A 13898-nucleotide genomic window follows, 5' to 3' on the forward strand; every position below is an offset into this window, starting at 1 on the left:
GTGCCGGGCCCCTTTCCAGTCTCGGGGGACCTAGAGAGTGAATAGTTCCACGGAGCAGGCACACACGGAGACAGATAAACGTAATATCGTGTAGCATTTGCTCTGGGAAAGGTGGACCCATTCACTTTGAGAGTTATAGGGGGCTTCTAGAAATTTCTAGATTGAGAACAATCCCTCCACTTTATTCGTGTGAACATCAGGGACCAGAGAAGGTCTCAGAGGCCACGGAAGGCAGAACCGGAAGCAGAATCTTTACCTCCACCTCTCAGCCCCGCCTGCTTTCTAGCTGATTGCTCTGCAAGCCCAGCCCTTGCTCACCTCCCTCAGGTCACTTTGCCGAGAGGAAGGCCTGAACTCTGAGCTCTGACTAGGACACTGTTGGCTTGCACTTGCTGATGTCTACTAAACTGTGTCTTCCAGAGACCAGGGCTTTGCGTTGTTTGTGAATTCTTAAATGCTTGCCACAGGGTCTAGCCCAGAGTGCTCAGAGAATGCTCTTAAACTGATGGTTGGTTGGATGGATGGGATGGCCAAATGAAAAAGGAAGTGAATGGATAAACAGATGAGTAGATGGCTAAGTGTATATATATATGGGAGGGTGATTGGTGAATAGATGAACGTGTAATGGTTGGTGGCAGGTGGATGTTAGATAACTAGGTGAATAATGCATATGTAGGTAAATTAATATGGGTGTGAGTGGGTGGCTGAAGGATAAAATGGGTGGGTGGGTGACTGGGTGGATGGATGAGTGAGGTGGACAGCGAGATGGGTAAGTGGGTGGGGGTATAGAGGACGGATGGCTAGTAAGCTCACCAGTGTTTTGGTGTGTGGGGGCGTGGCGTATGGTGGGTAGAAGTTGGGTGGGTGTTGAATGGATCTTGAATCCTTTTCAGGCCACAGCTGCTGGTGCTGGTGCGCGTGGACCAAGACCAGAATGTGGTACATCCACAGCTGCTCTCACTGACCTCCCAGCTCAAGGCAGGGAAGGGCCTGACCATTGTGGGCTCTGTCCTTGAGGGCACCTTTCTGGACAACCATCCCCAGGCCCAGCGGGCAGAGGAGGTGAGAGGAGTCCCTGGTGGGAAGGGGGCAAGGACAAGTCCCTTGACTTGACCCTTTACACTTTGCCTTCTTACCTCCTTTGGGGTCAAAGGTGGCTCATGCTTTTCTTTCTTCTTTCTTAGAAGAGGAATCTAAGGACTCAGCGAGTGAGTTCCTTAGAATCCAATTGTCAGAACCAAAGACCTTCAGAGCCAAAAGGGCCCCACTTTATGGATAGGGAAACTGAGGCTTAGAGAAGTCAGGTCATTTGTCTAAGGACAGAAAACAGACTCAAATTAGGACTGCGTGACTCCTACTCCAGGCTTCTCCCTGCCAACGTATAAATCTTTCAAAGTGTTTTCACATCTATGATTCTTTCGACCCTCACGCCGCATGAAGTTGGCAGTGTGAGCATCCACATTTAGTACAAGGGGAAACAGGCCCAGAGAGGGAAGACAGCTTGCTGAAAGTCACAGAGCTGGCTGGGAGCACAGGCAGAATTTGAGCCTGGGTCCCTGGCTCTGGGTCACCTGCTTCTAAGAGCACCGGTCTGTGCTCTTAGTGTACAGGGCCAGCGTGGGCAGGGGCGGCTGGCTTCTGTGTTATGGGGCACTAACACGTGTCTGGAACCTGGTGGGTAGCTGAGCAGGTGGGTTCTGTCTTCGATCCAGGCTTCTCTCCCCTGGGGGCTGTGACTAGTTGTGGAGAAAGGAAAGGGGGCCGGAGGGGGGAGAGGAGAGATGGGGAGGAGTACCCCTAATGGCTTGTGACAGTTGCTGTTTCTGCCTCACTGGGCCGTTCACACCAATCTGTCAGGGCCCAGGGCTGGAGGCCTCCACTGGTCAACTTCCTTCAATATGGAGTGGGTGAGAAGGTGCTGCGAACCACACAGCGGGCTGGGCCTGGGGAGATGGGGGGTGGATAAGACCAGATCCCAGGCCTCAAGGTGCTCACAGGCTAGTGGGAAGATAGAACGTACCCAGAAGGCTCTCAAGCCTTCCTGCTGTTGGTAGATGCTTCACTAGGGTTCATATCATCAGAATAATAGAATGTGTTGCGTGCTTCCAATCTGTCAAGCAGCAGGCTACCTTACCCACATCATGTCCTGTAATTCTGCCCGTTCCTCAATGAGGTAGCTGCCATTCCCATTTGACGGATGGGCAAACTGAGGCTCACAGAGGTTAAGCGATTTGCCTAAGGTCACACAGCCAGGAGGTGCCCGAGGTAGGAGTTGAAGCCCTCTCTGCTTGACATCGGGGTAGGGGTTTAGAGTGTGGGGGATGGTGTCAGAGCCCTGGAGTTGAACCCCTACAATAACATACCCATTAGCTGGGTGGCCTTAAGGAAGGCTTAATTTCTCCGAACCTCAATTGCCTCATCTATAACATAAGACTAATAAGAACCCTACCTTCATAGTGCAGGTTGAGTGTGCATTGAAAATGCTTATCATTATGCTAACTTTTAAAAGTTGTTAAAAACAAATCGTCGGGGCATGCACAGCAGCCCAGTTCTGTTCTGGTCTGGGTGGGGGGTGGTTTCTGAGAAGGTGACATTTGAGTTGGGCCAGCAGGGTGTAATATGCAATGGGGGGAGGGTCCCGGTGGGGGTGGAGGGCTTGCCAGCGAAGGCAGGGTGCGGGAAGTGTGGGCTAAGGTCACAGACAGCTTTGCCGGATCCACAAGGAATGGGGCTGGCTATAGGTGATGGGGAGCCATGCACGATTCTGGTGCCAGAGGCTGACGTGATCGGAGCTGAACTTCGAGAAGATGGGGACAGTGAAGGGGAGAGACAGCCGGAAGGGAGGCCTGAGGCTCGTCCTTGTCTGACACGCCCCTCCCCCCATCTCCCAGTCCATCCGGCGCCTGATGGAGGCAGAGAAGGTGAAAGGCTTCTGCCAGGTAGTGATTTCCTCCAACCTGCGTGACGGCGTGTCACATCTGATCCAGTCCGGGGGCCTCGGGGGGCTGCAGCACAACACCGTGCTGGTTGGCTGGCCCCGCAACTGGCGGCAGAAGGAAGATCATCAGACATGGAGGAACTTCATTGGTAACACTGGGTGGGCCGGGGACAGTGGTGGGCGGTGGGCTCTCCCTCTTGGGCCCGGGGGCTCTTTCCCGGGTGTTGTACATGCGGGGGGTCGGTGCTCAGAGCTGGCCATGTGCCAGCCGCTGAGGACTCAGGTGTGAGGGAGATAGTCTTGGGCCCTGCAGAGCTGACTCAGCCCCGAGAGAGAGAGTCAGTGGAAGGCAGCCGAAAGAGCTACAGCTGCGAAGTCAGAGAGGCCTGGGTCTCAATCTCACCTCTGGCCCTTCCTAGCTGTGTGATCGTTCACAAGTGACTCACCCTCTCTGGGCACTAGACGCCTTGGTAGTAATATAATAGCGGACATGTATGGACTGTGTTCTGTCTGCCAGGCAAGTTGAGCCTCTCTCTAAGCCTCTTATCCTCTCAGCGGTCCCGTGTGGGCTGGCGAGGCAGTGTCATCTCCCCTTTACTGGTGTGAAACGGAGGCCCAGGCCCGGAGAGATGGAGGAATTTGCTCCAGATCACACAGCTGGGCGCCTAGAGGCTGCCCTGTTGACTCCAGGCTATTCTGACTCCTTTCCGGGTGGATCATAGTTAAAGGCAGTTGAGAGGATAAACCAGGCCGTGCACGGAAGGGCTCCTGATAGGAAGGGCAGGTGGTCTCATTGCCACTTGACAGGTGGGGAAACTGAGGCCCAGCAAGGTCGAGAGGCTTTCCCCAAACAAAACAACAATTCAGTGATGAGACCTACGTAGATGCTGGTTTTCTGACTACTCAGGCCAAGGCCGGGGCCGGGTGGGGTGGGGTGGGGGGGTGCTGGGTGCCAGGAGCCTTGGTGCAGGAAGGGACCGGGGTCGCTCTTCTCCCCTCTGGCCCTCTCCTTGGCCTTCCCCAGAGCTGGTCCGGGAAACCACAGCTGGTCACCTGGCCCTACTGGTCACCAAGAACGTTTCCATGTTCCCTGGGAACCCTGAGCGCTTCTCCGAGGGCAGCATCGACGTCTGGTGGATTGTGCATGACGGAGGCATGCTCATGTTGCTGCCTTTCCTGCTGCGACACCACAAGGTGAGCGAGCATGGCTCTGCGTGGCTCGTGGGCTCTGGCCAGGGCCAGCCTCCACGTGAGCCCCTCCCCGGGAGCTCCTGGAAGAGGGGGGCTGATCGCCTCCCTTCCCCTGAGATGTTAGGACCTGAGTGTGTCTCCTCTGGCGGGTGTCCTTGCCTTGTAAAGGAGAGCGCTGCTTCACCCTTGCAAGCGATACTTTAATGGGGACTCTTACCTAAGCGGGGGAGGGGGGTGGTTTGTAGGGAGTGGCCTCCCAGGTAGAGGATTTTGGGTCTGTGTGTGTGTGTGTGTGTGTGTGTGTGTGTGTGTGGTGGGGGGGGGGGAAGGTGGGTGGGAAGGGTGAGGGACAGGGTCCTCTCTAGGTTCTGACCTTGAATTTTCTCACTGCGTCTGGGCTGGGCTTTTCTGGGTCCCTTTCACCCCTCCAGGTCTGGCGGAAGTGCAAGATGCGCATCTTCACCGTGGCCCAGATGGACGACAACAGCATCCAGATGAAAAAGGACCTGACTACCTTTCTGTACCATTTACGTATCACCGCGGAGGTCGAGGTCGTGGAGATGGTGAGTCCCTACCAGCCACCCCTGAAGTTCTGGAGTCCTAGCCGGCCCTCTTTCCTCTTGGCCCTAGCACCAAATAGGGCGACCCCCAAATCGATCAGCTTATGATGCTGGATCCCTTCCCCATCTTACCTACCTCTTAGCCTCTCTTGGAGTAACCCAAGAGTCTGCCCATCTATCCATCCATCCGTCCCTCTCTTCTTTACAAGAATAGCCAAGTCATTATATGTAAGGCACTGTCTCACGCCATATATATATATATATATATATTCTCACAACAACCAGTGAAACAGATACAAGTATCAGCATTTTCATTTTACAGATTAGGAAGTTGAAGCACGGAAAGGTTAAGTAATTTGCTCAACAGGACAACCAAATGGCAGCACCAGGATGCAAACCCTGGCAGGCTGACTTCAGAGTCCAGGCCCCTAGCGATTACACCGCATGGCCTCTCATCCATCCGTCCCCCTCGGTTTATTTACGCGTCCACCCATCCCTCTGTGTATTCATTAATGTAGTCATTCACTCAACTACCCATTCATCCATATATGTATTCATTCATCACTTTGTTCCTTTAAAATTTCTTCCCCTTCTCCATTCACCCGGGTAATTAATTAATCTGCTCATTCATTAATTCACCCATTCACACCCTGGTCCTGTGCTGGGCTGAGGGGGTGAGCAGCATTGTCTTCAAAGAGCATTGTCCTCTGCTTCGTCCTTGCCTCCCACGGCTATTGGTTAAACTAGGTCATTAGAGAGAGAAGCCCTAGGCTGGCAGAAGGAAGGGGGTCCGCCTCCCTTCCCTTGGCCTTGCACCTGAGCTCAGGCTTTCCTCCCTTGCCCCTGTCACTCTACCCCGCCCCCCGCCCCGCCCCCCCCCCCCCCCCCCCCCCGTCCCTGTCCGCCCACAGCATGAAAGCGATATCTCGGCATACACCTACGAGAAGACATTGGTGATGGAGCAGCGTTCTCAGATCCTCAAACAGATGCATTTAACCAAGAATGAGCGAGAGCGCGAGGTGAGGTTGCCCTGGCTGGGCTCTGAGAGCCTCAAGCTGCTGCCAGTTCTGGGTCTGCACAGGTTAGGGATGGCCCGGGGCTCACACTCCTGGCCATTGGCACGGCCTTCACCCTAGAGCATTACTCATCACCCTTATTCCCTTCAACCCCACCTCCCTAGCAGCAGGGGTACATGGCACCTACCAAGCCTGCCAGCCAGGATGCAGAGGGCTTTGGCACGGGTGACAGATTTTCCTCTGTATGTGACTTCTGGGGCCCAAGGGAGAATCGTGGAAGCTAAATATGTATGGATGATGATTCCTCATGGGCGTGGGCTCCGAGTGTGGGGGATCATGTGATAGACCCTGCGAGAGTGGGTAACAGATGGTTATTTAGGGATATAGCTGATGGTTGGGAGTTGGGGGCATACCTCCTAGGGTACGGTTGATGAGTTCTCAGGGGGTAATGATGATGAGCCCCCCACGGGGTGTGGGTGTAAGATCTCCCAGGTGTGAGTAACGTGGACCACTAGCGCCCCGAGTTGCGATGAAAGCCCACCCCTTGGTGAAATGAGTGATGGTAACTCTGTGGCAGGGGACTGACGAGCTCTGGGGGGCAGGTGACAGGTTGCCTGTGGAATCGATCCTGTAGGTGAGAGCGACAGACCATGGTTGAGGGGGTCTCCCAGGTGTGGATAATATATTTCTCAGATTTGGTTAATGGATCTTCAGGGGAATGAGTGGTGGGTACCTTTTTGAGCTGGGAAAGGTGAACACTTCAAGGATGTTGTCCAGGGTGATAGTGAACACAATAAAAAAAAAAAAAAAAACGGCATGTGCACTGACCAATTAGAACTGACACTGGACCACGGTGCTAAGATAGAGCCCTGCTGGGCCAAGTGTTAACCCTTTGCTTGCTGGACGGTGGGGAGGTCAGGGGTTCTGCGGATGAGTTGGAGCGGCCAGGCCAGCGGGGCAAAAGCTATTTGGTATGGAAGCCTTGCAATGTTTTAACAGCTGGTACGGCTCCCAGAAGTGTGCATCGTGGCTGAACATCAGCTCTGGAGGTAGCTGTTTGCAGGGCACGGGTGGTGACTCCTAGCCGAGCTGGCGCTAACCTGTGTCACTCCGTAGATCCAGAGTATCACAGATGAGTCTCGCGGCTCAATCCGGAGAAAGAATCCAGCCAACACTCGGCTCCGCCTCAACGTCCCAGAAGAGACCGCTGGTGACAGTGAGGAGAAGCCAGAAGAGGAGGTGTGCGCCTGGGTGGTTTGGCCCCAGCCGTGGGAGCCGCACCTCTGGCCTCGGCCAAGGGAGTCACGTGCTGCCTGCCCCTTCCTTCATCTCCCAGGTGCAGCTCATCCACGACCAGAGCGCTCCCAGCTGCCCCAGCAGCTCTCCGTCCCCGGGGGAGGAGCCTGAGGGGGAGGGCGAGGCCGATCCTGAGAAGGTGCATCTCACCTGGACCAAGGACAAGTCGGTGGCAGAGAAGAATAAGGGCCCCAGTCCCGTCTCCTCGGAGGGCATCAAGGACTTCTTCAGCATGAAGCCGTAGGGGCCTGGGGGCTGCGGGCTCGGGGCTGGGGGCTGGGGTGAGCCCGCAGGGTCTTTGATCCCCGTGGCAGAGCAGATGAGCAGAGGAGGTCCTGGTGGGAAGACCCTGCCCAGACCTTGTCTGGGCGTCCCCATCCGAGGACCTGGGGTCGGGCTGATTGCCGAGGGTCGGCGCTCCCAGGGGCGCCGTGAAGAAGCGAAGGGGGTGTGGCCGGGAGAGCGGGACCGGCGAGCACTGGGTGGGGGAGGGGGAGGATGGTGGCCCAAGTGCTCAGCCCCTCCTTCTTCTGACCCCTCTCTTGTTCTTCCTCTCTTTGCTTCTCTTGTGTTTCCTGAAGGGAGTGGGAGAATTTGTAAGTGCTTCAGGATTTTTTAATTCTCTCTTCTGGGTTGGCCAGGGTCCCTGCTCTCCTCAGTCTATCACGAACCCTCAGCGCGGGCCCCTGGCCGTTTGGGGTCTCTGAACAGCCCAACTTGGAGAGGTCTGGGGTTGACCGGTGCCAGCGGCCCAGTGCGCCTGGGGCTGCAAGGGCATTGGGTCCTGCTCTCCGGCTTCGGGCTCACGCGCCCGCCTCCCCTCCTGCCTCCCCCAGGAACCAGTCCAACGTGCGGCGCATGCACACTGCCGTGCGGCTGAACGAGGTCATCGTGAAGAAATCCCGGGATGCCAAGCTGGTGTTGCTCAACATGCCTGGACCTCCCCGCAACCGCAACGGTGACGAAAATTGTATCCAGGACCTAAAGTGGGGCGTGCGGGAGGGAGGCTGACGTCCGGGGCAACGGGGTCCTCGTCCTGGGAGGGAAGAGCCGAGGCGTTCCCGCGTCAGGAACCTCAGACCGGGAGGCGGGCCCAGGGGTCCCCGGCGCCCGATCGCGACCCTCCACTCCGTCAGGGCGAAGGGGACGCGGCTTTTCTCCTTGACTGGCGCTCAGACATGGAGTTCCTCGAGGTCCTCACCGAGCACCTGGACCGGGTGATGCTGGTCCGCGGCGGCGGCCGCGAGGTCATCACCATCTACTCCTGAGAGCCAGGACCTGCCACCCGGGCCCGAGCGCGCCCGGCCGGCGGCCCCGGAGCCCTCGCCGCGCCCCCCGCCGCTGTCACCGTTTACATACAGACCCTGTGCCCGCGCCCTGGCCCCTTTCCCCGCTGCCTGAAGCCCGGAGGTCACGCCGCTCGGGGCTGACTCGGAGGGGACCGCCCCGCGCGGAGGCCGGAGCCCGAGCGCCCCGTTGGCTCGTCGCTCTGCGGGCCCGGCCTCGCCCCGCCGGAGGAGACGCTGCAATAAGGCCGGGGAGGCGCGGAGGGCGGAGGAGCGGGGCCGTGAGGAGCGCCCGCGGGCCGCGCGGCCGCGTCCCCTCCCCAGCCCCGCCCGGTCCTCCTCGGCGCCCCGGCGCGGGCCCGGCACCCGGGCGGCCCGAGGGCGCGCGGTGGGGAGGCCGCGCTCGGCCCGACCCGCCGCCCCTCCGCGCGGGGCCGCGCCTATACATAGTGTACAGGAGACATCGCGTGTATTTTTAACGTCCCCATATTTCTGTGACTAGAAGCGCAACGGACTTCTCTGCTCGCCGTCTTCGAGCTCTCCCGCTGGGGGCACGCGGGGGAGGCGGCGGCCTCGGGAGGCTGGGTTTTCCTGGACGTCCGCGAGTTTGGGAGCAAAAGTGCTTTCGGCCCAGGCGGGAGTCGTGGTCCTGGCCCCTCGACACCCCCGCTACGCTCTCGCCTCCTCGCCCTTCCCGCGCGCCCCCGGCTTCCGACCCTTCCCGCAAGTTCGTTTTGGAGATGGGGTGGGACCAGCGCCCGGCTTTTCCTGGATCCGCCTCCCAGCGGCTGCGGAGACGCGCGCAGCCGCCTCTCGGCTCCCCGCGAGCAGGAGCCGGGACCGGGGAGGGGCTGCTGGGGGCGGGGGTGGTGAGGGGATGGGGGGCGGAGAGACCGAGGAAGCCCCGCCCCCGTGCCTTCATGGGGGAGCGGGCGTCTCTCCTCGTCGGCTGGTCGCCTGCTCCCCCTATCCCACGGCTCCTCGCCAAAGACTGAAACCGGGGAGCTGGAGGGCGTCCCCTCCCCGGAGTTGCGTCCCTGGGACAGGCGAGGGAGGAGGGGAAGCGATTTGGGTTTAGGGGCCAGACCCACCGGGGAGGCCCCAGCTCTGCTCCTGATGTTCCCTCCCCTGTCCCCACCCGGCAGCTGGCAGCTCCTGCCTCGGGGACCCAGCCGCCTTCTCCCGCGTGCCGGGGCCGGGCCTTGCTGCCCAGCAGCGGCCTCTAGCCGCGTCTCCCAGGCACCCGGGCCTGGGGGAGGGCTGGAGTCGCCATGTGCTTTGTTCTAAGCGCCTCTCTGCCCTCCTCCAACCAGGACCCAAAGCCTTTCTTTGGCTTCTCCAACTCCAGTCCTTGGCGCTTCTGCTCCATGCAGCCTGGTCGGAGGCGCCGTCTATCCCTAGAGAAGGTGCATTGGGCGGGCTCCCTTCCCCCAGGGCACGTCACTAAGGGGGACAGACACTGCATGCTCGTTCCAGCGCCCTCTGGGACCGGGTTCAGTACCTCCAGCTCCAGGTCCCTGACATTTGCACCTAGACATCCTGCCCACCTCCCAGAGCTGGGGCTACTGAGTACTCCTGACCTCACCACCTCCTTCCCTTTGAGCCCAAGGCGGAGAGCTGGAGCTGTTGCCGTCTATAGACTGGGTCAGGTGTGGCTGGAGGTAGGTCTCAGTATCTGCCTGTTAGGCCAAGGCCCTCTGATAAGGGGGCAAGATGGACTCTCCAGAAGGTTGGAAATATTAAGACACCAGGCCCCCCCACCTGACCCCCCTGCATCTTTCAAAAGACCTCCGAGAACCACAGCTGGGTCTAGCCTTCTGGGGGCCTGAGCATCCCCAGGCTAAGCGGCAGCCTGGGCAGAAGGGGAAGGGGCTGTATCAACACCACCAATTAGGGAACCAAAGTTGCACTATCTGGGCCCAGAATGTCTGGTTGGCAAGAGCAAAGTTTCTGTTAAAGAAGACAAACATCCCATAACAAAACCCAAGTTTTCTGTGCTACATGTGCAATATTTGTTATGAATGTTATCACAGGTCATTCATCAAATTATCTTTATAATCATCGTAGCTAGATGTTTCATGTCCATTCAAGTGACTTTTATTCTGAGTGCAATATTTCAATAGCCTCGTAGTGAGAACTAGTGTTGCTTTTGTTTTAGCCGATCTATGTGCAGGGCAATGCAATGAAGTTGAAAACCCTTGTAAATAGGAGAGGTTGCAAACCAAATCAAGATTATTTATTACTATTATTAGGCCTGCCTTTAATTTTCAGTGTTTCAGTATTCCGCATTCCGCCTCAGTACTGATCTTGTGTTCTTTGTGCCAATATGGAAAGGAGCGCGTTGGTTCTTTCCTTTCTTGTTGAATGCTCCTCCGCTCCCATTTAATGCTTTACAGCTTTTACTGTATTTTTTAGACTCCCGTCTGCACAAAATGCAATAAAAATAATTTTATTATACCCTTCACAGCCTGAGGTGTGCTGTGTGGACCCTTGAGGGGGAAGGAGCGGAACTCAAGGTGGCTCTTCGGGAGGAGCTCTGCCTCATCACACCCCGACCCACGGTCCCTGGCTGGGCTGCTCCTCAGGGTCTGGTTGCCTGGGACAACCAGGTCAGGCCGGTGCTGGTCCGACCTCGCCCCCTTCCCCAGGCTCCTGGCCCTTAAATGCTCTTCCAGGCTCCCACTTTCTATGACTCTACGGTTCTGCCAACTCCCCACATAGCGGGTAGAACACAGGGTGGCAGCTGAGGCCAAATCAAAGCGGGAGAGCACCCTGCTCCACTGGCCAGCGGCCAGAAACGGCCTCCTCAGAAACGTCCCTTTCCCAGAGTGAGCGGACAAGCCTGCTGCCACACTGAGAGTCCACCACAAACAAGCACGTTTAACACAGCGTCATAATTAGCCAGCAGGCTTTTGCTCTGACCTGATGTTAAAGCTTCTGACCGGGGGAGGTGTGGCAGAAGAGGACTAGGGTCAGAGGAGGTTTTCGGGGCTGACCGCAACCACAGATGAGGACAAGAGGGGGCAGGCGTCACGGCAGACGGAAACCAGTCAATGTTCCGTCAGGGGCCCTCACCTTCTGACTGGGGAGGGAATGCCCCTGCAGTTATTCACACCCCAAAAAGACAACACAGCCTTTACTTTTTCATTTTAATAAAAAGTAATCATCTCATCTTATTAACAACACAGAATTCCAAAGAGGAAAAAAACACTATAGAACACAAACAGGTCAGAACATAAAACACTGCCATCGGGGACCTTGAGTTTTTGAAAGCATTGTTTGCTCAGCCACTGGCAAGGACTCAGCTGAGGTCCCTGCCCTCCGTCATCCCTGCAGGGGACCCTTGAGACTGTGACCCACAGGGCTCTGATGAGCACCATCCCTAGGGAGAGGGCAGCTTCCTTTGGCTCCATAGAGAGCAGCAGCCAGAAGTCCTCCCTCTAATAATTTCACTCTGGCTCAAAAGTTATGAACAACCACCTGTATCAAGGATATGTCCAGCTACCAAAAGTCTGACATCAAAATGGTCCCTACCTCCTGCTGCTCAGAAACAGAAGAGTCCAAATGAAAATAAGAACCTGATTTCTGAGCCAAAAGCTCAAAACAATCACTGAAAAAAAAAAAAGGGTGTTCCCTGCCAGAGTCTAGAGTTGCTTTCTCAGAACCTCCATGAAACTAGCACTGGAGAGGGAGAAGCTGACAAAAACGTTAAGGGGGTGAGAGTGGTCAGGGCCCAGATTACAGTTCTTGTTGAACTGCTGGTGACTGGAGCTGTTCAATCCATTGGAGATCCTCCAATGAAATGAAAAGAAAGAGAAAAAAAGAAAGGAAGAAAGAAAGAAAGGGAAAGAAAAAAGAAAAAAAAGGGGAGGAAGGAAAAGAAAGAAAAAGAAGGAAAGAGAAAGAAAAAATAAAGAAAAGAAGAAAGAAAAAAAGAAAGAAAGAAAACCCCAAACTAACAACCCTGGATTAGGCAGAAAAGTGCCTGCTTCCGTGGCCGCCATGCACTCTCCTAGACAAACTCCAGAGCAGCTGCTTTATGAATCCTCCGGCAGACCCCATACGCACGGAATGGGGCACGAGGACACGGTGCTTGCCCAGCCCAGGCTGGCTTTCTGCAACCCTAGGAAGCAGCTGCAGACAGGAGCTTGAGCTCTGGTCGGCCTGTGTGAAGCTGAAAAAAACCTTGGTAGGTTCAAAATGAACAAAGGCGGTGGTGACGGACATGAAAATGCTGTTCCAAACTCAGTCGATCGGGGCGTGGCTTCTTCCTTCTCCCCAGCCCCCAAATCCAGCTGACAGAGACCAGAGAAACCCATGAAATATAAACTGAGCCCGGACACCTATACTGCCCAAGTGACCCCAGAGATATTTATTTTCTACAAAACAAAAACCAAAAACAACAAAAAAAGATACACCCCCAAATGCAGTATAAACTCTGACTCTGGAAGGAATAAGCAACAAAGCCTTGGGCAGAAGAGAGAGCAGGTGGTAGAAACATTCGATGTAGACCTGGAGAGGCGCAGAGAACATCCTCCAAATAACTCTATTTGAACGCAGTAGGTGGGAGGAGGCCAGGGGATGAGGGGACTGGGGACAGTTGAGAGACTTAGCCTCAGTAATGCCTCTGGTAGGATCCCAATGGGGCCGGGGGCCGCCCCACCTGTGCTGTAGTTTGGCTAACCAGGTGGGAGAGAGCAGGGCCACTCTGGATCAGGGTGTCCAGAGCCTTCTGTACACTTGGATTGTCAAAGTTGATACCTGTGGAAGACACGGGCCTCTGGCTAGCCATGTTGCTAGCAGGTGCCAGGCGACTGGAAGGCTGGCCAAAGAGCCCTTGGGAAGGAGCCCCAGGCCTGGGGCCCATGTTCCGAGCAGATCCCGCCTGTCCCAAAATGTTTGGAGGCTGATTGCCAGAGGCCTGTGATCTTTGCTGAGGCTGGCTGTTTGCTGCCGTGGAAAAATTCTGGTTCTGGGTGTTTCCGGCAGCGACTGAAGGGGATGCAGAGCTGCTATTGGCCACAACCGTGCCACTATTGAAGAGGCTGAGGATTTTGGCCTGAAGCTCTTGCTGGGAGGTGGGGGGTGCAGCTGGAGTGGGTGTAGCAGAGGGGAGCACTTGGCCGCTCTGGAGCGGTTGGGAGCTTGGCTGTGTCTTCAGCGAGGCACCCGAGGTCGCCCCGAGTGGTTGGCGGGAAATCGGGCCTAAAAGACAGAAGGAGGAGGTATCTAGTTGAAAGTACCCTCCGTGGGCAGGAGGCTTAACAGCCAGGGAAGAACAACAATCACTGATCACATCAATCACATAGTACACAGACTATAACATCAATTTCCCAAAGGAGCTACTTCATGGTATATGCTGTCTCCAGAAAACAGCCTAGGTGCCCCAGAGGACTACTTAAAGGAACAAAGGGCATCCATCTCGGTGACCAGGTAGCTGGCAATCTTAGCCCAACCATTGCCACATTAACTACAGGGACTGGAATTCAGTACCCAAATGTTAAGTTATCACTACATCAGCGAGGATGGCCCGTGGGAGAACCCAGGGGACGGGCTCATTCCCCTTACCCACCCCAAAGAGCTTGGGCCTGCCACCCTCCCCACAGAGCCT

The 13898-nt window shown here is 56.3% G+C and overlaps 2 protein-coding genes across 7 annotated transcripts in view; one reads left to right on the top strand and one right to left on the bottom strand.

Annotated features, from left to right (window-relative positions):
- The window catches only part of SLC12A5 (solute carrier family 12 member 5), a 36943-nt gene extending 26194 nt beyond the window's left edge, over positions 1-10749 (top strand). For 4 of the 5 annotated variants that reach the window (XM_086702349.1, XM_086702352.1, XM_086702351.1 and 1 more), the window contains 10 exons: positions 894-1062; positions 2892-3087; positions 3963-4132; positions 4561-4692; positions 5601-5708; positions 6822-6944; positions 7042-7241; positions 7583-7597; positions 7838-7971; positions 8178-10749. In XM_086702349.1, the coding sequence (XP_086558475.1) occupies positions 894-1062; positions 2892-3087; positions 3963-4132; positions 4561-4692; positions 5601-5708; positions 6822-6944; positions 7042-7241; positions 7583-7597; positions 7838-7971; positions 8178-8269 (1339 nt within the window). In that variant the 3' untranslated portion in view covers positions 8270-10749. The remainder of the gene's footprint in view (positions 1-893; positions 1063-2891; positions 3088-3962; positions 4133-4560; positions 4693-5600; positions 5709-6821; positions 6945-7041; positions 7242-7582; positions 7598-7837; positions 7972-8177) is intronic. The other variant, XM_086702350.1, reaches the window with a different exon arrangement.
- A 673-nt stretch (positions 10750-11422) lies between these two features.
- The window catches only part of NCOA5 (nuclear receptor coactivator 5), a 31152-nt gene continuing 28676 nt past the window's right edge, over positions 11423-13898 (bottom strand). The window contains exon 8 of one of the 2 annotated variants that reach the window (XM_086702354.1): positions 11423-13492. In XM_086702354.1, coding sequence (XP_086558480.1) covers positions 12903-13492 — 590 coding nt within the window. In that variant the 3' untranslated portion in view covers positions 11423-12902. The remainder of the gene's footprint in view (positions 13493-13898) is intronic. The other variant, XM_086702355.1, reaches the window with a different exon arrangement.

The sequence above is a fragment of the Puma concolor genome, chromosome A3 (genome assembly GCF_028749965.1).
Source record: "Puma concolor isolate L17-30 chromosome A3, mPumCon1.1.hap2, whole genome shotgun sequence".
Classification (NCBI taxonomy): Eukaryota; Metazoa; Chordata; class Mammalia; order Carnivora; family Felidae; genus Puma; species Puma concolor.